General features: G+C 52.1%; 2 protein-coding genes across 2 annotated transcripts in view; one reads left to right on the top strand and one right to left on the bottom strand.

Annotated features, from left to right (window-relative positions):
• On the bottom strand, positions 1-26574 carry LOC136949040 (protein unc-79 homolog). Its single transcript, XM_067243241.1, has 41 exons — positions 26545-26574; positions 26172-26401; positions 25367-25538; positions 24759-24989; positions 24268-24458; positions 23970-24093; positions 22898-23038; positions 22233-22430; positions 21452-21679; positions 20926-21067; positions 20601-20680; positions 20283-20431; positions 19923-20080; positions 18176-18357; positions 17506-17707; positions 17143-17322; positions 16531-16599; positions 15488-15825; positions 14778-14960; positions 14237-14399; positions 13096-13245; positions 11483-12739; positions 10024-10125; positions 7777-7893; positions 7541-7643; positions 6886-7026; positions 6514-6552; positions 6261-6373; positions 6058-6143; positions 5421-5594; positions 5266-5334; positions 4784-4894; positions 3551-3655; positions 3094-3171; positions 2914-3003; positions 2572-2747; positions 2270-2453; positions 1705-1908; positions 1449-1526; positions 1121-1162; positions 1-623 (listed from the first exon to the last, which is right to left on the bottom strand). The coding sequence occupies exons 1-41, from the start codon at positions 26572-26574 to the stop codon at positions 435-437; spliced, it is 6999 nt and encodes a 2332-aa protein (XP_067099342.1). The 3' UTR covers positions 1-434.
• A 24-nt stretch (positions 26575-26598) lies between these two features.
• Positions 26599-26701, top strand: part of LOC136949041 (BTB/POZ domain-containing protein 7-like) — a 2723-nt gene continuing 2620 nt past the window's right edge. The window contains 1 exon segment of the mRNA XM_067243242.1: positions 26599-26640. Coding sequence (XP_067099343.1) covers positions 26599-26640 — 42 coding nt within the window.

Below are 26701 nucleotides of genomic sequence, written 5' to 3' on the forward strand. Positions count from 1 at the left end.
TTGTTTATACAGTCATCTGGCTTGCGACCAAGCGATAAAAAAAAAAAAGAAAGTGCGGCTTTCATATCCGAACCGTCCACAGAGAGATTGTTTAGACGGTGTCCCCTGCTCATGTCTCCTGTCTGCAGCACACAGCTGTCCCACACCTGAACTCCTCTGCTTGGACCCTTGTGCCCCTACACGCCTGCCCAAGCTCATACCAGCCATCCCTCCGGCAGCGCACGCAAACAGCCTCGCTTTTTACATAACAAGTACACCGGGTGCTGAAGAGAGCTAGCGTCCGTATCACAGTCTGTGACAGGCCGGTCGACGCAGTGGCGACAACCTGAAGTTTGGAAGGGCAGGAAGCAGACAGGACAGGTGCATGCTGGTCCTGCGGAGGGCCGGGCGCAGGGGATCGGCGTCGTCTCCCCCCGACGTGATTGGAGAACAGGTCACATGGGGTAGAACTGGGAGGCTGCCTCTGAAGACTGGATCTCCACCTGAGCCATCTTGAACTGGGTGCACTGCAGCCACTTGCGCAGGGCGGTGGGCAGGGCTCCAGGAGCCTGGCCCTGCAGACACTGGTGGTTCACTCTGTTCTGGATGGCCTGCAGGCGCAGCTGCAGCCCTGCAGACAGGTGCTGGAGGACGCAAGGATCTTTCTTTATATATATATATATTTTTTTTTTTAAATTAATTATACTTAACCCTTGTGTTATATTCGGGTCATTCTGACCCATCAGTCATTGTGACCCACCGTAGTATTGCGACAAATTTACCTCATACAAAAACAAAGTGAAGCATTTTCTTTTAACTGTCGGGCTGTCTCAGACCCCCCACATTGGAATGGTTAAAAGAAAAAAAAAAATATTTGTTTTTGTATTGGGTAAAATTGGGTAAACACAACGATGGTTCGTTATGAACCTTTGGGTGATGTGACCCGAAGGCAGCACGAGGGTTAATACTACTACTAATTTTATTTCTACTAATATGTTTATTGTTACGCAGCAAATTCCTTGTATGTGTAAACCTACTTGGCAATAAACCAGTTCTGACTCGGATAAAATGAGAGCAGATCTATGAAATGTACATCTATGTTGCTAATGTTAATTTCTGTTTTTGGAGTCAGATAACGTACCTTTAAGTTGGACTGGATCATCGGCAACCACATGGGGATCAGCTGAGAGATGGAGACAGAGAGGAAGGGACATGAATGTCTCCATCATATGACGCTGTTACAGACAACAAGACCATAAGGAGTCAGGTGGCTGAGCGGTGAGGGAATCGGGCCAGTAATCAGAAGGTTGCCAGTTCGATTCCCGGTCATGCCAACTGACGTTGTGTCCTTGGGCAAGGCACTTCACCCTACTTGCCTCGGGGGAATGTCCCTGTACTGTAAGTCGCTCTGGATAAGAGCGTCTGCTAAATGACTAAATGTAAATGTAAATAAGACAGTTCCCTCCAACCTTGACAAAGATGGTTGAGTTGCACTCCTGTAGAGCCTCCATCAGACTGATAACATGTAGACACACCATCTCCACCATCTTGGACAGAAAGATTACAAAAATTAAAATAAAGAATTGTAAAGATTTTTTTGTTGTTGCAAAGATCCCAAAAATGTGCTAAAAGGCACGTTTACACAGCGAATCACAGTCATCTACCGCGTTCCTAACGGTCGTTAGTGTGTCCGCGAGGGAGACCCTCCCTCCAGTGGCTCCTCACCACTTTGTTGTGGGCCATGATCTGCAGGATGATGGGGGTGACCCTGCTCCAGAACTCCAGGCCGGTCAGGATGGCGTTGGAGGTGAACTCCGACTGGTTCTGGTTCTGGAGGGCGGGAGATGCGGCTGCCTGCTCACAGTAGATGGTCCAGAGCTGGGCGAACATGAAGGCGTGGAACAGCGAGCACATGTGCAGCACGGACGTCTGGGGAAGGAGACGGGAAGCGGGCGTTCCTAAGTGTTAATTGAACACCAGGAGACCTCGTACTCTGAGAGTTGACGTAAGTCCGCTCTTGTGAGAGAACGCTTTGAGATTCGTCACACGGTTATAAACCAGACTTTCGGTCACGATGCACAACAGAAGACAGTAAATATGGTGTTTAAAGGCCAGTTCACGCTGCCCCAACAATGTCCAGCAAACATTCTGCTGTTGGCTGTTGGGTTTAGAGTGTTTGCTTGGGCAGTGTGACCTGGTCTTTCCAGCCCCCGCCCTCCCCCACCCTCAGCCCGCCCTCCCCCACCCTCACCCGCCCTCCCCCACCCTCCCCCTGCCCCACCCTCCAGACCTTGGACTGCTCCGGGAAGCCGATGAGGATGACGATGAGGTGGTCTGCGATGTGCGAGCCTGCGTCCAGAGGGATGGGCATGCAGGTGGTGGAGCTCTGGTGGAGGGCACAGTGGGTCAGGGAGCCCAGGAGCAGCCAGGACAGTTGGCGGATGTGGGACACACACTCGATGAACTCCTTGGGCCTGGAGGACAGGGCACAGGTACACGACAACGCCGGTGAGGGCAAACCTGGGGGTCAAAGGTCGTCGAATGACGGCTACGGACGTGTTTCTGTCGCTGACGGCGACGGGATCCTCTCACCCCTGCTGCATGGCGGACGGGGGATGGTAGAGCCAGGGTAGGTAGCGAATCACGGCCTTGTTGTCACGGTGATTGCCCTTGCTAATCTCCATGGCAGCCACCTGCGCCAGGCCCACCTTCAGGTTCCCCCCGAAGGTGTCCTCATGGAGAGGCTGACAACAGGCCTTCATGTGGCTCTGGAGAGAGGGGGAGAGGAGAGAGAGAGAGAGAGAGAGAGAGAGAGAGAGAGAGAGAGAGAGAGAGATACCCATAGTTTAGCACATCTGTGAGGTAGACAGCGGCCATGCTAGGTTGCTCCTCACCACCAGGTTGAGCGTCACGGTATTGATGAAGGGAACTCACCTTCAGCTTGGTCAGCGTGTGCATGTCTGCTATGAAGTCCAACAACTCACTGACATACTGTCGCATGCACTCCATGGCAGCTGTCGTGCACTGCCAAACACAGAGCAACCGATTATCAACGGACTAAACAGTTATCTTAAACAATATTTTCATGCGATTGTCTAGAATAACTAGTCTTACCCCTGGTAAGGATGAGATCATGTGCTTCTGAATGATGGTGGACTCTGCTAGCCTTGTACCAATGTCTGCACACACAAACTGGCACGAACGTAACACAAACCAGAGTTATTCTTACAGTTTTCCACTACTATAATATTTCTGTCTAGGCAGAAGAGTGCATGCTGATGGAGGGTGAGGGAAGCTGATGGAGGTGAGGGAAGCTGATGGAGGGTTAGGGAAGCTGATGGAAGTGAGGGAAGCTGATGGAGGTGAGGGAAGCTGATGGAGGTGAGGGAAGCTGATGGAGGTGAGGGAAGCTGATGGAGGTGAGGTAAGGCTGTGCACGGTGAGGGAAGCTGATGGAGGGTGAGGGAAGCTGATGGAGGGTGAGGGAAGGCTGTGCACGGTGAGGGAAGGCTGTGCACGGTGAGGGAAGGCTGTGCACGGAGAGGGAAGGCTGTGCACGGTGCGTTTTCACCTGAACCAGCAGCAGCACGTTTGTGTCCGGGAGAGGGGACTTGAATTTCAGGGCCTGCAGAAGCTCCAGCACCACGATACGAGACATGTAGAACTTGTCCCTCTCCTGGAGACAGATATAAACATGCCTGCTCATGTCCCTACACGACTAGAGACAGATATAAACATGCATGTTCATGTCCCTACACGACTAGAGACAGAGAGAAGCAGAGGAGCAAGACTAGTCCCAGAAGAGGCACTAATCTCCCTCTTTCTTTCCCTGTCTCTCCCTCTTTCTCTCCCTCGCTCTCTCTCTCCCCTTCTCTCTCTTCCTCTCTTCCTGTTCATTCCCTCACAACAAACGCCTCGCTGCCTGTTTACAAAATACACGGTCATTCTTTTCGTCCATAGTTCTCTTTTCCCCTCTTTCCTTCTCTCCTTTTTCTTTCGCTCTCTCTCCTCTCCCAACAGGCCTGTTTACTCTGCTGAAACAGTGGTTCAAGCATGCCCTCATCTATTAGCGTGCTGTGCAAGATGGTCGGCTGTTTACTTTGTTGTCGTTAATGTATGCATAGCTTTCTGTGCATGCTCTCATAATTGAAAGTTAATGGCGCGTTACCTTGTTTAATAATGCAACATGGCCTTTCTCCCAGCCAGATATTCTAATGCACATATTTTCTCCTTAACTTTTTCTTGAACTGTTTGAGCGAGAGTTCGGCTCACCTCAGAGCCAGCGAAGGCACATCAACATTTCAGCTGCAATCCTTCACGTTGACTCTTGTATTGAAAAAAATATCTGAATTATATAGAGAGGATTAAACTAGGTGGGGGAAAATCAATAATGTGGTGGACATAAAGTAGTGTGTGTTGGCTGAGGAGCCATGCGGAGGAGCCATGCGTTGTATCTCTGGAGACAGGCCTTGTTCCAGCCCCCTCTGACAGACTCCCTCTCAGCCTCACATCATATATCTTCAGGCCATACTCCCCCCCCCCCCACCAATCATGTTTATCAATACCAGCTGATTGCCTACTTAATCACCTGTGACACTCCTGTCACATTCCAGTCTGGACAGAGGTGTGACCCCTGAGATATGAACCTGGGACTCTTGTGTGTCCGCGCTAGGGACTCTAACCTCTGACTAGCGACAGATCCTAACTTCCTGTTCCTCCGGCCGTGAAGGGACTCGCTCTCATTAGACGGTCGCTGTCCAAACACACAGTTTCTGTTTGAATGGAGTCACGCCTTGTGGCTTACCTTGTTGAAGGTTTTGTAACAGAGGCCGCAAAGCTCCACCAGGTAGGAGAGGCTGAAGATGCCGTACTGGATGACGAAGCTCAGCAGCTTGGAGAAGGGCTCCAGTAAGCTCTGAAGAAGAGGAGGAGGAGGAAGAGAATCAGGAAGAGGAGGAACAGGAGGAGGAGGTGGAGGAGGAGGTGGAGGAGCAGGAGGAGGAGGAGGAGGAAGAGAATCAGGAACAGGAGGAACAGGAGGAGCAGGAGGAGGAGGTGGAGGAGGAGCAGGAGGAGGAGGAGGAGGAAGAGAATCAGGAAGAGGAGGAACAGGAGGAGCAGGAGGAGGAGGTGGAGGAGGAGCAGGAGGAGGAAGAGGGAATGGAGGAAGAAGGTAGTTGAAGAGAAAGACAAACAAGAAGGTAAGCTTCAGGCCTGGAAGGCAGCGGGCTCATCCATCAGACACGCGTCTCAACATGAACACAACAGGAAGCTGGCTCAGCTCACCCGCGTGGCGCTGGTGGTCGGGATCTTCAGCAGGCAGATGAGGATCCTCAGACCTGAGTCCAGGTGACACTGGGGGGGGAGACAGACGGTTACCTGGTTACGAGCGCAGGAGACGGGAGCCTGAGCCCCTACCCCTGGCGTGGGCGAGCGGGCACCTTCAGAGGCAGCACAGAGGGCAGCCGGGTGAGGAAGGTCTGGAACTGGTTGCAGATGGTGGTCCACAGGTTGCTGGGGGAGTCCATGGGCAGAGCCTCCATGAAGGTGGCGATGTTCTCCAGGCAGTGCAGCATAGTGCCCCCTGCTGGCAGGCTCTTCTTGTTGTTTAGACCCTGCAGGACGGAGGGATAACAGGGTTATATAATGAACATCTCTTGGCAGAGCAATTACATTTGTTATGAATGTTATTTAAGATTGTATTTGCCGGGGCTGGGGTCAGTGTGGTTTAAAGCAGTGATGGGTGATTGTGCAGTGCGGATGTGCTGTGGAAATCAATCACATTTGCCACAAGGCCTGTATCTTACAACATCAGTTGGAAGTAAAACTGTTTTAATAACCAAAGAGGCAGTGAACATTAAACATGACTGACTGTCTGGCTGAGCATGAACACACAAAGCACACACTGTTCATCCAGCATTGTTCTACCCTGACAGCACGACATTTTCTGTCGAGTCGATCACTACTTGGACAACAGCGCTCCCTGCTGGCTGAGCGTCAGAAGTGAAACGTGAAGCGTTAGCCACAGACATCCAGCAGGCTTTCATCCTTCCACCCATGAGCCAGGGAAAAGCCCACCTCCAACAGCTGGTTCAGCGCGGCCACAGAGCTCAACTCGTTAAAGTCGACGAGGGAAGAAGCCAGGGTCCTGAGGAAGCTCACATCTGGAACACAGGGAGGGGGGACACAGAGGGTAAAGGTCACAGCTCGTCCCTGTGGAGGGGGTGGGGGGGTGGGAAGGAGAGGGGGAGGGGGGGGGAATATGGGGCAGAGGGGCGGACCTTTGATGTTGCTCTGGAAGAGCTGGGGCAAGATCCCGTTAGGAGCCAGCTGGTGAAACACACATCGCAGGAACTGCTTGGCCACGCCCGCCGCGTTCCCTGGGATCAGCAGGCTGCACACACACACGCACACACACAGAACAGCTGTACCCATCTTTATCTGCACCCTTCTGTCCAAAGCATTGCCGTCAATATGTGCTGACTGCATTCAGCTTTGTTTAAAATACGTCAGGACGGATGTGGCGTTTCATACCTTTCAGCTTGTCCAGAGCAGTTGCCACTGGAAGCCAGCCTGAAACGAGACGTGTTGATGAGAGTGCAGACACACACACAGAGAAGCACAGTGAGCAACTGGCTCTTCACTTCACTTCAAGTTCATCCACTTTATTCGGCCTCAAGGGGCAGTTTGGAGAAGCATGTAGAGAAGGACCATTAACGAGTAACATGATACAGGAAACTTTGCATGTGAAAGGCACACAGTGAAATACAGTACATCTGCATGTACAGGTGTGTAGTCAGGTCTGTCATGTACAGGTGTGTGGGGAGGTCTGTCATGTACAGGTGTGTGGGGAGGTCTGTCATGTACAGGTGTGTGGGGAGGTCTGGTGTGTGGTCATGGCTGTACCTTCCTACAGACTGCACGATGTCCAGCAGCAGGGGAGCTGCCATCTCAGGGCTGAGGTGGACGAACATGGACAGAACCACCACAGCCAGACCCAGGGTCTCCTCATCATACTCCTCCAGCACCGCCCCGCAGTCACGACACCTGGGACACAGCACACACACCTGATATACACACACACCTGGTATACACACACACCTGGGACACAGCACACACACCTGGTATACACACACACCTGGTATACACACACACCTGGGACACAGCACACACACCTGATATACACACACACCTGGTATACACACACACCTGGGACACAGCACACACACCTGGTATACACACACACCTGGTATACACACACACCTGGTATACACACACACACATGGTATACACACACACACAGATACACACACACACACACTCAGATACACATACACACAGAGAAATACACACACACACACACTCACAGAGATACACGCACGCACACACTCACACACACTCAGATACACACACACACTCTCACACACTGAGATACACACACACACATGCACTCTCACATACTCATGAACAGACATACACAGGTTCCAGCCATACAGACACGCACACACACTATCAACCTGGCTTGGCTGGCATGTTGGTGCGTAGTGATTGGTTGACGCACCTGTCAGTCATGGTGGCGGGCTGCTCATCGATGAACTCCTCTGGGGCGGGCACGAACATGCTGACGGTGCTGGGGGCCGAGAGCAGGCTGGTCTTGGTGGGGCCTGGACACAGCACAACTACATCAGCCTTTAGGAGCCACTCACCAAACACCAGTAGGGGAGGGTGTAGCTTAGTGGTTAGAGCACTTGACTGTAGATCAAGAAGCTTCAGATTCAAATCCCCCTGATGTCTCACCTGTCTCCCAGGTGCTGATGTTGTGGGGGGCGCTGGACTGATGTTCCAGCTGCCTCTTCATCAGCTGGCTCATGGTCAGAGCGCCCAGAGAGCCTCTCTTCACCTGGCGGTACTGAGCTGGATACACACACACACACACACAAACACAGAGTATATATTCAGGGGGTTGTCATTTCAACTACTCTTCAAAATCTTGCTCCAGTAGCTAAGGCAACAAGCTAGTTTATTGGGAGAAGCTGATGTTCTGAGTTTGAAATCAAAATGAGATGAGGTTAGAGCCATGAGGTACTGGCTGAGTGGGGTTACAGCTATGAGGTACTGGCTGAGTGGGGTTACAGCTATGAGGTACTGGCTGAGTGGGGTTAGAGCCATGAGGTACTGGCTGAGTGGGGTTAGAGCCATGAGGTACTGGCTGAGTGGGGTTAGAGCTATGAGGTACTGGCTGAGTGGGGTTAGAGCTATGAGGTACTGGCTGAGTGGGGTTAGAGCTATGAGGTACTGGCTGAGTGGGGTTAGAGCCATGAGGTACTGGCTGAGTGGGGTTACAGCTATGAGGTACTGGCTGAGTGGGGTTACAGCTATGAGGTACTGGCTGAGTGGGGTTAGAGCCATGAGGTACTGGCTGAGTGGGGTTAGAGCTATGAGGTACTGGCTGAGTGGGGTTAGAGCTATGAGGTACTGGCTGAGTGGGGTTAGAGCTATGAGGTACTGGCTGAGTGGGGTTAGAGCTATGAGGTACTGGCTGAGTGGGGTTAGAGCTATGAGGTACTGGCTGAGTGGGGTTAGAGCTATGAGGTACTGGCTGAGTGGGGTTAGAGCTATGAGGTACTGGCTGAGTGGGGTTAGAGCCATGAGGTACTGGCTGAGTGGGGTTAGAGCTATGAGGTACTGGCTGAGTGGGGTTACAGCTATGAGGTACTGGCTGAGTGGGGTTACAGCTATGAGGTACTGGCTGAGTGGGGTTACAGCTATGAGGTACTGGCTGAGTGGGGTTAGAGCCATGAGGTACTGGCTGAGTGGGGTTACAGCTATGAGGTACTGGCTGAGTGGGGTTAGAGCTATGAGGTACTGGCTGAGTGGGGTTAGAGCTATGAGGTACTGGCTGAGTGGGGTTAGAGCTATGAGGTACTGGCTGAGTGGGGTTAGAGCTATGAGGTACTGGCTGAGTGGGGTTACAGCTATGAGGTACTGGCTGAGTGGGGTTAGAGCCATGAGGTACTGGCTGAGTGGGGTTAGAGCTATGAGGTACTGGCTGAGTGGGGTTAGAGCTATGAGGTACTGGCTGAGTGGGGTTAGAGCTATGAGGTACTGGCTGAGTGGGGTTACAGCTATGAGGTACTGGCTGAGTGGGGTTAGAGCTATGAGGTACTGGCTGAGTGGGGTTAGAGCTATGAGGTACTGGCTGAGTGGGGTTAGAGCTATGAGGTACTGGCTGAGTGGGGTTAGAGCTATGAGGTACTGGCTGAGTGGGGTTACAGCTATGAGGTACTGGCTGAGTGGGGTTACAGCTATGAGGTACTGGCTGAGTGGGGTTAGAGCTATGAGGTACTGGCTGAGTGGGGTTAGAGCCATGAGGTACTGGCTGAGTGGGGTTAGAGCTATGAGGTACTGGCTGAGTGGGGTTAGAGCTATGAGGTACTGGCTGAGTGGGGTTAGAGCCATGAGGTACTGGCTGAGTGGGGTTAGAGCTATGAGGTACTGGCTGAGTGGGGTTAGAGCTATGAGGTACTGGCTGAGTGGGGTTAGAGCTATGAGGTACTGGCTGAGTGGGGTTAGAGCTATGAGGTACTGGCTGAGTGGGGTTAGAGCTATGAGGTACTGGCTGAGTGGGGTTAGAGCCATGAGGTACTGGCTGAGTGGGGTTAGAGCCATGAGGTACTGGCTGAGTGGGGTTAGAGCTATGAGGTACTAGCTATGTGGGGTTAGAGCCATGATCAATAATCGTACTGTTCAACGTACGTGTATTTCTTTGATTCGTTTGAGTTTTTGCTTTCATAGCCTCCCTGTGTGTTTTCTGATTGTTGTTTTTAATCGTTTAACTGTACAAGTTTAAGTATTATACTTGTAGAGTCACTACTTGATAAAAAAAAACTGAGAGAATAGGAAACAAATAAATATATTTGGTCAAAACATGAAAAAACTGGTGTAAAAAATCGAACAAACAAAAGGTCAAAAACTTTTAATGACCCGATGACCACAATCAGTTAGATCAGTCTTGAGAATCAGGTGAAAGTATTTGGGTCCTACTTGACACTGAGGAACGGTTGCTGGCTTCAGGTTTAGCAGCTTGGAGAGTGGGGGCAGAGGCCGACGCACGAGACTTGTCCAGGGCAGACACAACCTTGTGATCTGCAAAGCAACGCTCGATGAGTGAAGGGCCGGGAATTTCCTGTGCCCTAAATGACCATGGCAGCAGACACCCAATGTGTATAAGCTGTCTGTTTTAAAGTACATTTACATTTTACATTTAGTCATTTAGCAGACGCTCTTATCCAGAGCGACTTACAGTAAGTACAGGGACATTCTCCCCGAGGCAAGTAGGGTGAAGTGCCTTGCCCAAGGACACAACATCATTTGGTTGGCATAGCCGGGAATTGAACTAGCAACCTTCTGATTACTAGACCGATTCCCTAACCGCTCAGCCATCTGACTCCCTGGGTGCTTTTTTTCATTTCTACCATTTAATTAGGGAGAGGAAGGTTGTCACAGTTTGTTGTTATGCTATTTACAGTGCCAGTAAATCTTCTGGCTGATGCAATTTATAGATGTGCTGGCTAGTGGTTTTGAGATCACCTCGTTCATGAGATTATTCACCTACATTAAGTAGCAACATCTTTAGGTGTCTGGTTAAAGTGAAGGCCAACAACGCTGATCATTTTTACGAAAATATGAGATTTCTCTCGTTGTTACAGTTTCCTCTTTCCCTCCGTTCGATGTTTCTTTCAGCTTTTTGTTAAAGTGTTCTGGATGCTTGTTAGCCATGGGGTTGGAATGAGGGACGTGATAACAACCACAGCACCTCACAGGGAACTGCACAGCGTGGGGGGCAGGCAGATCTGACACTGCCAAGACATAATCACGGAAGAAACAGTAGCTTGTTTAACACTGTGTAAATGGGAATAGTTGTTTTGCGTTACGTCTGGCAGTTATATGAGGCCTTCAGCCTCCCCCAGCCCCTGCCTCAGCCTCCTTACCTGCCTCCCAGCCCCTGCCTCCCAGAATCCCTGCATCCCTGCCTCCCAGCCTCTGCCTCCCAGCCCCTGCCTCCCAGCCCCTGCCTCCCAGCCCCTGCCTCAGCCTCCCAGCCTCATTTACATCACATTTACATTTAGTTATTTAGCAGACGCTCTTATCCAGAGCGACTTACAGTAAGTACAGGGACATTCTCCCTGAGGCAAGTAGGGTGAAGTGCCTTGCCCAAGGACACAACGTCAATTGACACGGCCAAGAATCGAACTGGCAACCTTCAAATTACTAGCCCGATTCCCTAACCGCTCAGCCACTTGACTCGCCTCCCAGCCCCTGCCTCAGCCTCCCAGCCTCAGCCTCCCAGCCCCTGCCTCCCAGCCCCTGCCTCCCAGCCCCTGCCTCAGCCTCCCAGCCCCTGCCTCCCAGCCCCAGCCTCCCAGCCCCTGCCTCCCAGCCCCTGCCTCAGCCTCCCAGCCCCTGCCTCAGCCTCCCAGCCTCCCAGCCCCGGCCTCCTCACCGGCCTCGGCAGCCTGCTCCCCCAGCTTGTCCAGGGTGTTGAAGGAGATGTCCAGGTACTCCCTCTGGATGGCGCTCACGGCGATCTTCCTCTGCTTGCGTTGCCGCGGCACGATCTGGATCTTAAACTCGGCCTCGTCCTCGTCGTCCTCGTCGTCCGGCTTCAGGTCGCTGTCGTCCTCGTCCCCGAGCTCGTACTCTTCCTCGTCTTCCTCCTCCTCCTCGTCCCCGTTGCTGTTGTCCGGGTGTTCCGGGGTCAGGGGCACGGCTGTGTCCTCTGGGATGTCCAGGAAGATGGTCCTGCCGGAGGGACTGGACCCCAGCGTCACCCCGGCCTCAGGGCACATGTCATCCACAGACGAGTCAGGGATGGCGGGCGACTTCTTCAGCAGGTCCCTCTTCTGCTTCAGGGTCAGGGGGCTCTCCAGACCCTGATCTCTGGAGAGCTCCGGCCGGTCGGGCAGGTCCAGGGAGGCGTTTGGAGTCAGCAGGCTGGGCCTCTTCTCTCCCAGCTGCAGGGGGCTCCCTCTAGGGGGGGCCTCTGTGGTCCTCTGCTCCCTGGAGCTGTCCTCCACGGGGGACAGCCTCGGCGCCCTGCTGCCGGGCGGAGAGGCATGGGCTCGGGCAGTGCCGTTCAAGCGGACGCCCACCACGGCGCTCAGGTCGAACTCCTCGTCGCTCTCCACGATCCTCAGCGGCGGCAGGGGCTCGAACACCAGAGAGTCGCTGTCGGACATGGAGAGGATGGAGTGCTTCTCCGGGATGGAGGTGCAGTCGGAGGAGAGGTCGATGAGGTCCGGGTCGTCCTTCCCCTGGACCGAGCCCCCGGAGAGGGGAGAGTCCAGGCCGGGCTTGTCCTCCAACGTCTCCATGCAGCTGAGACGCACCTCTGGGATGACCGGCCTGGAGCTGTTCGACTGACCCCCGCGCGACCCCCGCTGGTCCCAGGCCTCCCCGGCCTCCACCCGACACGACGAGCCGTCAGAGGAGCTCTTTCCCTGGGGCTCGCCCCGCCGGGGGTTGGAGGTGGTGGAGGACGGGGGCGCGGGCGGCACCTGCAGGTCGCAGCGGTCGATGCAGGACTTGCGTCGGTGCTCGTCCAGGTTGTAGAGGATGGAGTCGGTGTTGGTGATGTCCAGGGACTTCTGCTTGTGCATGGCCTGCAGGCGTTTCTTCCTGGTGCTCTCCTCTCTCACGCAATGCAGGAGGCTGTCCTGCAGGGCGCTGGCCTCACGGTACTCCGAAAGCTCCATCTCACCTGACACACACACACACACACATGTACAAGCACACACGCACACATACAAGCACACACACATACAAGCACACGCACACACACATGTACAAGCACACACGCACACACACACATGTACAAGCACATACACACACATACAAACACACACACACATACAAGCACACACGTACAAGCACACACACAAAGAGAGAGAGAGAGAGAGAGAGAGAGAGAGAGAGAGAGAGAGAGAGAGAGAGAGAGAGAGAGAGAGAGAGAGAGAGAGAGAGAGAGAGAGAGAGAGAGAGAGAGAGAGAGAATGACACTCACATTTTGAACAAAACCTATTTGTTAATACACAGGCACTGTGCATTGTTTCCTACTCTTCTGTGCGTTCAGCTCCACAGGCTGGTACTTGACAGACTTGCTGCCTCCGATCCTCTTCAGGCGGGCGAAGAAGGTCTGCGACTCCTTGTTCCCCGCTCCGGTCGGGGTGTCGTGGACATCCGACTCGTCGAACACACTGTCTTCCTCTGAAAGAGAGTAAACAAAACAGTCACAGAACAGGAAAGGGAGATGAAGGTGTTTCAGAAACCAAAACAGTCACAGAACAGGAAAGGGAGATGAAGGTGTTTCAGAAACCAAAACAGTCACAGAAGAGGAAAGGGAGATGAAGGTGTTTCAAAACAGTCACAGAACAGGAAAGGGAGATGATGGTGTTTCATGGAGATGAAGGTGTTTCAGGGAGGTGTTTCAGGGAGATGAAGGTGTTTCATGGAGATGAAGGTGTTTCATGGAGATGAAGGTGTTTCAGGGAGGTGTTTCAGGGAGATGAAGGTGTTTCAGGGAGGTGTTTCAGGGAGATGAAGGTGTTTCAGGGAGATTAAGGTGTTTCATGGAGATGAAGGTGTTTCAGGGAGGTGTTTCAGGGAGATGAAGGTGTTTCAGGGAGGTGTTTCAGGGAGATGAAGGTGTTTCAGGGAGGTGTTTCAGGGAGATGAAGGTGTTTCAGGGAGGTGTTTCAGGGAGATGAAGGTGTTTCATGGAGATGAAGGTGTTTCAGGGAGGTGTTTCAGGGAGATGAAGGTGTTTCGTGGAGATGAAGGTGTTTCAGGGAGGTGTTTCAGGGAGATGAAGGTGTTTCAGGGAGGTGTTTCAGGGAGATGAAGGTGTTTCATGGAGATGAAGGTGTTTCAGGGAGGTGTTTCAGGGAGATGAAGGTGTTTCGTGGAGATGAAGGTGTTTCAGGGAGGTGTTTCAGGGAGATGAAGGTGTTTCAGGGAGGTGTTTCAGGGAGATGAAGGTGTTTCAGGGAGGTGTTTCAGGGAGATGAAGGTGTTTCATGGAGATGAAGGTGTTTCAGGGAGGTGTTTCAGGGAGATGAAGGTGTTTCAGGGAGATGAAGGTGTTTCAGGGAGGTGTTTCAGGGAGATGAAGGTGTTTCAGGGAGATGAAGGTGTTTCAGGGAGGTGTTTCAGGGAGATGAAGGTGTTTCATGGATCAACAGGCCCTGACGGAGCTCACCCTTCTCCTTCTCGCTGTAGCGGCTGATGTTGGAGTTGTCGCTGTAGAGGGGTCCGGCCGCGGCGTGGGGCCTGCAGCTGTGGTACTGGGCGTTCAGGGTGTTGATGGTGATGTGGATCAGATGGAGGACCACCTTACTCATATCCATGTCCTTGTAGGGGTACTGCAACACAGGGGGGAGGGGGCGAGACAGGGAACTGTGAGGCCAACAGATCGTAACATTGTGTTGATTTAGCAGAAGCTTTCCTTCAAAGTGACTTCAAAGGGGTTGGATTTGAACCTGCGACTTTCAGATCTGCAGTCAAACGCTGCTGAGCTATCCCCAATGTTTACATTTACATTTATTCATTTAGCAGACGCTTTTATCCAAAGCGACTTCCAAGAGAGAGCTTTACAAAAGTGCATAGGTCACTGAACATAACAACGAGAACATTGTGGGTAACCAAACATGAAGCATACATTGTGAAAACCAAATAAGTCCCAAAGGGAAGAACCGTAAGAGCATGTAGTTAGACAAGTTACAATTAATGAAGTCCAGTACCTTGTAGAGAATGACCAGCAGGGTTTTGAGCCACATCTGCCTGATGTGGGGCTTGAGGGCCCAGAGAGAGCAGCGGGGGGGCTGCTGGAAGTAGTGACGGAGCTGCGGACAGGTGCAGTACTTCAACACCTGCACCACCAGGGGGAGCAGCTGCTTGCCCAGGCCAATGTTGTAGTCCATCACCTGGGAGACATCAACACAGTCTGTCATCATCACTAGGCCCGGGCAGGAACTGTGGTAGGTCATGATTGGCTCTCGTTTTAACTTAGTACCAGAGATGGGAAGTAATTGTACTTATTGTACTTAAGTAGATTTTCCTTTATCAGTACTTTACTTCACTATTTATTTATTTTTACACATTTCTACTTTTACTCCTTAAAAAAAACTTTTGAGGTTGCAAAAATATTTAAGATTTTTTTTTAGATTTTTTTTTTGGAAAGGTTTAAAAAGGTAAAAAAAAACTAACAAAAAAAACAGTTTCGACAAAAACTTTTCAAAGGTAGAAAATATATTTTCACATTTTTTTTCCGAAAGGTTGCGATTTTATAATAAAGTGATGATTTCATAACATTTTTAACATTTGAATAATTTAACACTTTTGTCCAAAACAATGGAATACAAATGAAGGTATTAGCTATTGAAAGCTAGTCAGAATCTGTCTAGGGTTAGGATTATGGTACCCTAACCCCAACCCTAACGAAGCCCCACACCTGTGCGATGCCTGCGATGAAGGCGTTGAAGCAGGTGGAGGTACGCATCTTCTGGGGAGCGATCATGAAGCAGCCCTCCTGCTGGTCGTACCCCAGCAGGACGTACAGGTGCCTCTTCACCGTGTTGAAGGCCTTGGCGCTGCCGATGTCAGCCTCTGCGCTGCTCTGGTCCTTGGCCATGAACTTCATCAGCACCATGATCAACTGGTGCACAGTCTGGTGGTCGATGCCCGCGTCCTCAGGGAGCAGATCCCGGATGAGGGAGTCGTCCTCCAGGGAGGGGGTGTGGCCTGGGAGAGGGGCTGAGGCGTCAGGGTTACAGGACGGGAAAAAGCGGGCTGTAGGTGAGGGGAGGGGGGAGAGGAGGGGGGAGGAGGGGAGAGAGGAGGGGAAGGGAGGTAGGGGAGGAGAGGGGAGGGGAGAGAGGAGGGGAGGAGAGGAGAGGGGAGGGGAGAGAGGAGGGGAGGAGAGAGGGGAGGGGAGAGAGGAGGGGAGGAGAGGGGAGAGAGGAGAGGAAGAGAGAGCAGGGGAGAGGATGTAGGGGAGGATGGAAGGAGGGGAGAGAATAGAGGTGATGGAGAGGATAGGTGGGTGGGTGGAGGTGATGGAGAGGAGGGTGGGTGTGGCCAGCAAGCACAAACAGAGACAGACATGACAAACAGGGTGGACCAGTCATCTCATCTGGTACAATCCACATGGAACACGTAGGAGACAGAATCATTCTACCATGGACATCACTGCAACGTGGTCATGGAGTGGAAGGGAAAACACAACATGTAACTGGTGACAAGCTAGCCATTAGCAAGAGTAAACGTGGTCATTTCAACATTATAATGTGTTTGTGATTCATCTTGACAGGACTTCAACTGCGCATGAAATAACAACGAATGTCACGCAAGAACAAACATTGCTTTTTACATTTACAGTTTGTCCATTGGTTTTTACCAGTGTACAAGATATTATTTCTCCCAATGTGACAATGCTGAAGGAAATGTAGACGGCTCTGTTCTGATAGGATGAGTCAGATTTGGGTAGTTATTTACCTGGCAGGATTTTCTCTATCATATCTCCCAGAGTCGGGGCCGAGTGCTCTTGCCTCGTAAGCCTTAAAGCTAAAAACCACAGATGAAGAACACAATTCAGGAGAATGTTCAGGGGAGGAAGCACAGGACACGTCTGAGCTCTGAGACAAACTCGCTCCACTCTTCACACGGTTCAAAACAACATGGCCTCAAACGTGACGCGTGGATTCTGAGTGGTGCTAAAACGATGCTAACAACAAATAGTTACAATAGCGCTAATCGGCATTCGTTAAATAGAGCGAAGCAAACACACTCAACGAACGCAGCCATAAGTAGGCTAGAGCCCGACCCCCAGAAACTCAGACTGGATTCTGTGCGGAGGAGATGAGGAGGAACGTATGGGAACGTAAGCTTCTTACTCCCGGCATGACTAAGAAGCACTGAGAACCTCGATGAGGAACAGGGATTATACACCCGAGTAAACATGAGTGAAGAGAGAGCGAGACAATAGGATCTTGGGAGTAAACACAGGTTCTGACACACAGACAGGCAACCTGAAAGACAGACAGGCAGCCTGACAGACAGACAGGCAGCCTGACAGACAGACAGTCTGTCTGCAGTGCGACCACTCACGTATTCGGTTGCTCAGCGTCTCGGGGAGAGAGAAAGCCCGTTTGGACTCAAACGGGCCCTTCACGCTGTCCCGTAACGAGCGCACGCTCTTCTGACGGTTCCTTGCAAAGCGGGCGCGTCGGATCTTCCACATCGCCGCATCGCTGAGGTTCGCTAAATTGGTGCGCACGGCTGTGATAGCTAAAAAGATCAATAATAATATACAAAAAATATATTACAATCAGGTAGAAAAGTGAATCTAGTAAAGGATTTGAAGAAAGGCTACACATCACACTACTTAACACTCTAAAAACAATTATTTTAGTTTAGAGTTTCCCAGACAGGGGCAATGGCAGACAGGGACAATCCCAGACAGGGGCGTACTGGTGGGGAAAGGGAACTCCTTGTTGCAGTCCAGGTGTAACTGGGCCTCCAGTGACAGCGTTTCAAACCGGTTGACGAAGAACTCCCAGCTGAGAGCTGGTACTTCCTGCTTCAGGAAGTGCAGCATCAGCAGTTTGCTGAGGATGATAGGCCGGTCGCGCACAACTGTGTCAAACTGGAAATCCAGGCACAGACACAGTCCCTGGAGACACACACACACACAGGCGTAAGCACACCCAGACATTCAGACACACACAAGCACACACAGATCAGTCCTTGTTTGTTTTGCAATAACTAATGCATGACATATGTGGGTTTAGGTTGGTTTATGTGCAGTTCTATGGGTGTATGAGAAGCCTTCTGAGACATGCGTGCATGTGTGTGTGTGTGTGTGAATATGTGTATGCATGTGTGTGTGCATGCATGAGGGGGGTCAGATGGCTGAGCGGTTAGGGAATCGGGCTATTAATCGGAAGGTTACCGGTTCAATTCCCAGCCATGCAAAATAACGTTGTGTTCTTGGGCAAGGCACTTCACCCTACTTGCCTTGGGGGGAATGTCCCTGTACTTACTGTAAGTCGCTCTGGATAAGAGCGTCTGCTAAATGACCAAATGTAAATGTAATGAGCGTGTGTGAGTGTGTACGTGTGCATGAGTGTGTGTGTGTGACCTGCAGCGCTGGTCTCTTGATGGTGTCCAGCAGCAGCCTGGCCCTGGTGGCCACGGCCGGGTTCACGTCCTCCACGGACGCCAGGAAGCAGCAGAAGGCGTGGGCCAGAGAGTACTTCAGCAGGTGGTTCTTGGTGACGGAGCCGATGTCGAGGAAGCGACACAGAACCGCCACCTTCTCCACTAGAGGGCGCCACGACAGACACAAGAGGAGAGCAGGACAGGATATGGTCACAGAGAGGAAGAAATAGGGTGGAAAAGTAAACAGGAGATGATAAACATTAGGGTGACCAGACGTCCTGTTGAACCCGGACATGTCCTCTTTTCGAGACCGGCAGCAGGCAGGGATTCCAAAATTGTCCAGGATTTTGCCTCGTCGGATATTTGTGTTTCTCATGGATCTTTCACAAACTATTACGCCCTTACAAGTTTTGGAAAGGGTATCTCCCTTACGTTCCACCTTCTTGCGTGAGCTCTGACTGTAGAGAGAACTGTCATTTTGATCAGAAGTGCGGCATGCAATACACGACCAGCACAACCAGCACCCTGGTTAATAAGGCCCTTCCAAGATACTTATAAACATGTGTACATGTTAACATGACTTACTACTTACTACGACCTTGTTACCCATAAACCAAAGCTTATTACAAGCACCTGGATCTGAAGTGTTCCTAGATACAGCATCCTCAGTCTGGTGAAGAGGACCTGAGGTGTAATGACAGCCAGAGACAGTAGGTGGCAGTATGGCAGCAGAGATTAACCCGAGTCTGCTGTGACAGCCAGATTGTCTGGGGGTTATGTTGCTGCCTTGGCTCCCGACTGTCTTTTTAGCTTGATTTACACAGACAAGTAAATGACCATCTGTTTGAGAGCAGCTAATACCAGCCGTAATTAGATCATTAGAATTCACGATGATGTGTCTACAAAACCTATTATGACATTATTTAATCGTGCTGCTAGTATTCAGTCTTTGTAATGTTGTAGCTCCCTGTCTGTACAAGTCAGTTCTGTGTGCGTTACCTTTACACTGTGAATGAAGCAGGCTCTCTCCCTCTCTCTGTCTGTCTCTCTCCCTCTCTCTGTCTGTCTCTCTCCCTCTCTCTGTCTGTCTGTCTCTCTCCCTCTCTCTGTCTGTCTCTATCCCTCTCTCTGTCTGTCTGTCTGTCTGTCTGTCTGTCTGTCTGTCTCTCTCCCTCTCTCTGTCTGTCTCTATCCCTCTCTCTGTCTGTCTGTCTCTCTATCCCTCTCTCTGTCTGTCTCTCTCCCTCTCTCTGTCTGTCTCTCCCTCTCTTTGTCTGTCTCTCTCCCTCTCTCTGTCTCGCTCCCTCTATCTGTCTCTCTCTCTTTCTCAACCTCCACCCTAGAAGAGGAGACTTGACAGCGTCCTCTGACAGTGTCTCAAGGTCACCAGCTCCTCTCTGCCAATCACAGCGCGAGAGAGACCTGATTAATCTGTCTGTTCCTCCACCACCCGGAGCCACAGGGTAACCATGACAACGCCGTTGTAGCGCCTGGTAGGGGGGCGAGGGAGAGGCTCCTTCTGATGTTTCATTCATGGATACCCCCCCCCCCCCCCACACACACACACACACACTCACACCCACTCACTCACACACACACACACACATACCCACACACTCACACACACACATACCCACACACACACACTCATTCACTCACTGTGGTGATCAGAAAAGACTCAAACACAGAGAGGCGTCCCCCCCCCCCCCTCTGCTGTCCCCCCTCACCTGCTTCAAAGCGTGTCTTCCAGTCTTTGCTGTTGAAGTTGCTGTCGACCAGGTTCCAGAAGATGTCTGCACCGTGGGAGAGGGACAGGGCGTGGAGGAGCTGGGGCACTGCCAGCGAAGCCAGCTGGCAGAACTCGGACTTCAGCATGGACCACAAGCTGGACACACACACACACACACATCAAGGAGGGTAGAGCTCAGTGGTTAGAGCACTTGCGCTGCAGATCAAGTGGTCACAGGTTCAAATTTGCCTCCTGTACTATTATAGGTTGCTTCGAAAATAAGCATCAAAATATTTGTTGACATTTTATAATGGACATGCAAACTTGTAACAGACACACAGACACACACACTCCTGACCTGGGGATGAGCATCTTCTCCTGGATGTAGGCCAGGAACTGGGGGTAGTCCTTCCGAGCCAGGTAGAGACTCTCTCCATGCAGACACAGGATCTTCAGACAGTTCAGCATGTTGAACAGAATGTCCGGCTCCTCGAACTTTGACATGTCCTGCATCACAGAAAATAGATATCACAGTAAAATAGACACAAACATGACATACAGTACTCTATGATGTCCTAGGGGTTTGTCAATTTATGCTTTTTACTCATATAGATTGGTATTCTTGTGAACGGTGTATGGTGTCAATGCTCTCTGGTGAAGCTGGGGAAGGGAGTACCTGCAGAATTGTGTAAATAAGCTTCAGAGACACTGGTAGCTCCTGGTAAGAGAACTTCTTATCAGCATTATTCTTCAGAGCTGTCGGGAAGAACAAGGCTTTCATGTGAAAACAGAAATTCCCCAGAGGACTGAAATAATCGGTGGTTCTTTCATGATGCTGTCACTGCAATGTTATGCTTTGTTTTTTCTTTGCATCAGTGAGCTCAATGAAGTCTTTGGAGATGTGGGTTTCGACACTGCTGTTCTGCTACCCGGCCCTGACCCTATGGGAGATGTACGTGGGTTGTCGAGGGAGGGGTCGTGGGTTGTCGAGGGAGACGTACGTGGGTTGTCGAGGGAGGGGTCGCTGGGGGTGTCGGTGTGCGTATCGTTGGAGTTGTCTCCTTCCTCCGCCCTGTGCTCCGAGCCCAGGTAGAACTCTGTCTGGGGCAACAGCAGAGTGTCCTCCAGGCTGTCTGTAGGCTCCTGCAGGAAACATGATGTGGTTGTGTCTTTTAATACGAGGTAAGGTTCAAGGATGGAATTTAGGTTTCCCTCATTTTGCTTGTGTTGGTGTGCTTGTGCGTGTGTGTTTCTGTGTGTGTCTGTGTGTGAGTGTGTGTGTGTGTGTGTTTCTGTGTGTGTGTGTGTTTCTGTGTGTGTTTCTGTGTGTGTATGTTTCTGTGTAAGTGTGTGTGTGTTTTTGTGTGTGTGAGTGTGTATGTGTGTGTTTCTGTGTAAGTGTGTGTGTGTTTCTGTGTGTGTGTGTCTGTGTGTGTTTCTGTGTGTGTATGTTTCTGTGTGTGTGTGTCTGTGTGTGTTTCTGTGTGTGTATGTTTCTGTGTGTGTGTGTGTGTGTGTGTGTCTCACCACCAGCCGTATCTCCTCTCCGGGGGTGAGTCTCTCCAGGAGCTCAAAGCCCAGCTGGTAGCACAGGATGCTGGACTGGCACAGGCTGCACTCTGGGGCTTTCTCGTCCTTCTGACAGGTGTGTGAGCCGCCCCAGGGGGCCTGGAACACGTTGTTGATGATGCCCACCACATCCTTCCCCAGGCTGCTCTCCAAACCCAGCATCACGCCCTCGTCATGCAGCTCCATCTGGGCCCGAGGGGGTCGGGCGAGGGGTGGGGGGGTGGGAGAGAGAGACAGCAAACGGTGGAACAGCAGGAAGGAAGGAGAGGTGGTGGAGGGGGTGATGGAACGTCACATTCCCACAGTGGTGCCGTGTGTACAGCAGCTCACCTCCTCGTGGAGGTGGAGGTGGAGGTGAGGTGGAGGTGAGCAAGCAAGCTTGTGTGTGTGTATGTGAGTGTGTGTGTGTGTGTGTTCATGTGCGTGTGAGTGCTTTGGACGTGTGCTGTGTTTTGTAATACGGTAACTCGAGGACACAGACTGTTCCTCGACTCTGACAACCGACGTCTTAACTACGCACTTCTGAGCCTCGATCTTCCGCTGTACTCTCTATAGACACTATTTATACGTCGCTCTGGATAAAAGCGTCTGCTAAATGAATATAAATGTAAACAGTAAACAGTACAGTTCTATGGGCATGAAGTGAAGCCCTCTGTGCTTGTAAAAAGCATACTATGCTAACCATTTCAATTTGATTTAACAGGAGGCCACTGATCTCTCCGGAGGGCGGGCCGCTCACCTGTTTGAGGATGAGGTCAAACATGAGGATGAAGCAGCCCAGGTTCATGTCGTCATCATCGCAGTCCAGGTCCAGGGCGCAGTGCCCGGTGGCGTGGCCCAGGTTCTTGAAGGGGCTGCTGTACAGGGGGCTCCTGAAGGGGCTGGGGAAGGGGCTGAGGGTGAGGCCGCGACGGCCTGGGTCTGACACCACACTCACCTGCGTCCAACACACACGTGTACAGTACACACAAAATACACACACACACACACGTAATACACACACAGTACAGACACACACAATACACATGAAAACACACATACACACACCTCAATATTTCTACTAAAATGAACATGCAGAAAAGCGAAAATATCTTCACAAGTTGCTGAACTTATACCTATACGGTACACCTAAGAGGTGGCAATTAAGCCTCTTTAAGCAGCACTATATTTAGACTTCCCCGGTTACCACGGCAACCAGCACAGTGCCCGCAATCGTTCGACCACAGAGGCGAACAGAAACCGTGTGTTTCACATCGCTACTGACACGACTGCTTCAGTCAGAGAACCACCATTCTAGAGGCACCTCAATTCTCTCTTTTCTTTCTCTGCGACTCTGTGGCCGGCACAGCCGGCACAGCCTTCACAGACGGCACAGACGGCACAGACGGCACAGACGGTGTTTACCCTCCGCGCCCCCGGGTTCTCCGTCAGCTCTGAGGCCCGGGTCATCCTTTGATTGGCCAGCTCCTTCACAGAGTTCACCCCGTCAGAGAACATCCCGATCAACAGCTGCAGAGGAACTACGATGTCCAGCTCAGACAGCACCTGCAGAGGACACACACACACAGACACACACACACAGAGACACAAACACACACACAGAGAGACACACACACAGACACACACACACACACACACACAGACACACACACACACAGACAGACACACAGAGACACACACACACACAACGTGAACACTGAATATTAATCATTCCTCTCACTCCTGTTCCGTATCTGTTTCATGACCCATATTCTGCTATTGGCTGTTGTCTTCTATTGATCACAGCCGTAACAGAGAGACAGACACCCGCTCCAGTATATAGGGCACCACACTGGGAGAGCAGAATGGAGAAGTCGACCCCCCACCCCCCTCTCTAACTCTCCTTCCCTCCCCAGTCTCATCCTGGGCAGGGTGACCCAGATCCATATTCAGCAGGGCCCCTGCCCAGACACTCACACACCACGACAACCTGTTCATTTCACACCTAGAAGTAAACCACAGGATATGAAACAGACTCTGAGGTGTGTGTGTGTCAGTGTGTGTGTGTCAGTGTGTGTGTGTCAGTGTGTGTGTGTGTGAGGGAGAGAGAGAACGTGAGGTACACGGTGAATGCCTGTACGTCAGAGCCTGCATTTGCTTACGCAACAGGGTTGAATCGGTTTGAATACTGCCCACCCACGCAGTCAAAGAGCCGCCTCCTCAACAGGCGAGGCTGGTTAAAGAGGTGCTCATGAGAGGGGGTTTGTAAGTCAAATCCCAGTGTGGGCAGGAGAAGGCACTACTGACGAGCGTCAGGTGAGGCGTGTGTGTGTGCGTGTGTGTGTGCGTGTGTGTGTGTGTGCGTGTGTGTGTGTGCGTGTGTGTGCGTGTGTGTGTGTGCGTGTGTGTGTGTGTGTGCGTGTGTGTGTGCGTGTGTGTGTGTGTGTGCGTGTGTGTGTGTGCGTGTGTGTGTGCGTGTGTGTGTGTGTGTACTCACATGCAGCCAGAGCAGAGCCTGCTCTTGCACAGACGCCGGGTACCCTGAGAATCTACAGCTGATGAAACCAAACATCTCCTCCATGGAGAAGGGCAATGGACACAGCTCGATGTCGAACATCTTACTACAGAGAGAAGGACGAGAGACAAGAGAGAGAAGAGGGGGGGAGAGAGGGGGAGACACGGAGGAGGGAGAGGTGGAGGCGGAGAGAGGAGAGAGGAGCTTGATGAAGCTTCGACGGTCACACGGTCAGCATCCACAGCCTGGTGCTCAGGTAGAGGCTCCGCGTGTTCAGTACCTGAGGACTTCTCTGAACTCCTTCAGCTGGTTGTCGGGCACCTCGGTGCGGATGGCCTCCAGCCACTCGGGCATAAAGCACTCCCAGAGCGGCTGGCTGATGACGTTGTAGGGGATCAGGCACAGGATGCGGTTCAGCCCCTCCTTCAGCTGGGTCACCGTGCTGCATGACTTGTCCCAGTACCCCCCCACCTGCAGACAGGGAGGTTAGCAGGCTGTCATTACTCACCGTCACCCAGCGGGCGGTAAGCCCTCTCCTCTCCTGTCATGTCACCCAGCGGGCGGTAAGCCCTCTCCTCTCCTGTCATGTGACACCTCCTGAAGTGCTCCATTGTGGCTTCGACAGCTCACATTCACACACCGGTCATCAGGCACCCTCAGACCCACTCGTTAGCCCTCCGCTTCCCCAAGCACACTCCTCCCACCTCCCTCCCACTCTAGCCCCTCCCCCCCTCCTCTAGCCCCTCCCCCCCCCCCCCCCTCCTCACTCACCCTGGCGAACTCCACCGGCTTGGGCAGCAGGCACATCACCATGACGTCGAAGCGCACGTCGCAGACGGTCTTGAGCCACTTGGTGACGAACTGGGGCTTGAGCTTCTCCACCAGGCTGCCCACCTCGTCGTCCAGCATGTAGGCGGTGGAGTGGAACCACTGGAACACCATGCTCACCAGCCGCGCCAGGCTCTCTGTGGGGGTGTTCTCGCTGGGGGTGCACAGGCTCACCTGCAGGGAGGGCCGTGGGGGGGGGGGGGGGTGGGGGGGGTGATGGAGCAGGGGGGGGTGGGAAGAAAGGGAGAGGAGAAAGAAAGAAAGATGGAGACAGTTCGGTATGGCATCAAGGTTGAATGGGACTCTTCCCCAGGACTACATTTTACATTTAGTCATTTAGCAGACGCTCTTATCCAGAGCGACTTACAGTAAGTACAAGGTAATCCCCCCTGCGGCAAGTAGGGTGAAGTGCTTTGCCCAAGGACACAACATCATTTTGCACGGCCTGGGTATCGAACCGGGAATCGAACCGGCAACCTTCTGATTATAATAGCCCAATTCCCTAACCGCTCAGCCATCTGACCCCCAGGACTAGGACAGAGCCCACCCACCAGGAACCAGATGCCGAACTGACTGAGCAGCCTCTGGTCGTGCTGGTCATCCTCTTTGTTGTCAAAGTCGATGTTGTCCAGGGAGTGGTGGGAGGCAGACAGGCCCATCTGACGTCGCCTGGTCAGCTCAAACTCCCTCTGCTCCGCGTGGATCTCTGCCTCCTTCAGAAGGCTGGGGGAGGACCGTGGGGGGGGGCGGGGGGGGGGGGGGCGGGGGGGGGGGGGCAGGGGGAGGGAGGAGCAGGGGGTGGAGAACGAGAGAGAGGAGTCATAACAGAGAGAGAGTGTGTGTGTGTGTGTGTGAAAGTAAGCGAGAAAGATAATAAACTGACTCATGTCTACTTATAAATGATGTATGGTGCTACTTAAGTCTGCTGGTGTGTGTGTGTGTGTGTGTGAGAGAGAGAGAGAGACACAGATAGATAGAGGGAGAGAGAGAGTGAGAGGTGAGTGACAGAGTACAGAGAGAGTACAGAGACAGAGTGAGACAGTGAGAGAGTGAGAGTGAGAGAGAGAGAGAGAGTTTGAGAGAGAGTGAGAAAGAGAGAAAGAGAGAGAGTGATAGAGAGAGAGAGTTTGAGAGAGAGTGAGAGTGAGAGAGTGAGATAGAGAGAGAGAGAGTTTGAGAGAGTGAGAAAGAGAGAGAGAGAGTGTGAGAGAGAGTGAGAGAGAGTGAGAAAGAGAGAAAGAGAGAAAGAGAGAGAGAGAGAGTGTGAGAGAGAGTGAGAGAGAGTGAGAAAGAGAGAAAGAGAAAGAGAGAGAGAGTGAGAGAGAGTGAGAGAGAGTGAGAGAGAGAGCTCCAGACCTGATCACAGCCTCCACGGTGCAGACCAGCTCCTCGGCTCCACACTCCCGGGTGTTGATGGGCGGGGGGGAGGTCTGGTACAGATGGGTCTCCGCCGCAGCCCCCACCTCGCTGATGTGGTGGTTGACATGGCAACGCTTGCAGTAGCGGACGGGACGGTTGCCATGGCGCCCACAGCAGCCAGCTGAGAAGCAGGTGACAACCGCCCTCCTGACATGAGAGCTGCAGTTCTACAGAGGGGGAGGGGGAAAGGAGTAGGAGGGGGGGAGGGGGGAGGGAGTAATGGACAGAGAGAGAACAGAAGTAATGGAGAAAGGAGAACTGGGGTGATTTATGTGTTTAAGAAACTAAAGGAGACGAATGGGAAACACACCGAGGAGACTATGGAGCTGAGGAAGGACATTTGTCCGATCCTGCCTGATTATATATGGGTCAGGGTTCATCGCATCTTCTGCACGGTGTGTGCATTGTGCTGGAAAGTTGCTGGTCAAACAATAGTAGGTATTCATCTTCCCTACATGTAGCTTTGT

The sequence above is a fragment of the Osmerus mordax genome, chromosome 9 (genome assembly GCF_038355195.1).
Source record: "Osmerus mordax isolate fOsmMor3 chromosome 9, fOsmMor3.pri, whole genome shotgun sequence".
Taxonomy (NCBI): Eukaryota; Metazoa; Chordata; class Actinopteri; order Osmeriformes; family Osmeridae; genus Osmerus; species Osmerus mordax.

Coding starts and splice junctions, on each gene's coding strand:
- LOC136949040 (XM_067243241.1), bottom strand. CDS start 26,574: ATGTCCTTCCTCAGCTCCATAGTCTCCTCG. Junction 21,068..21,451: donor GAGAGGAGATACGGCTGGTG/GTGAGACACACA, acceptor TGTTTCCTGCAG/GAGCCTACAGACAGCCTGGA. Junction 7,027..7,540: donor CCCGCCACCATGACTGACAG/GTGCGTCAACCA, acceptor GCTGTGTCCCAG/GTGTCGTGACTGCGGGGCGG.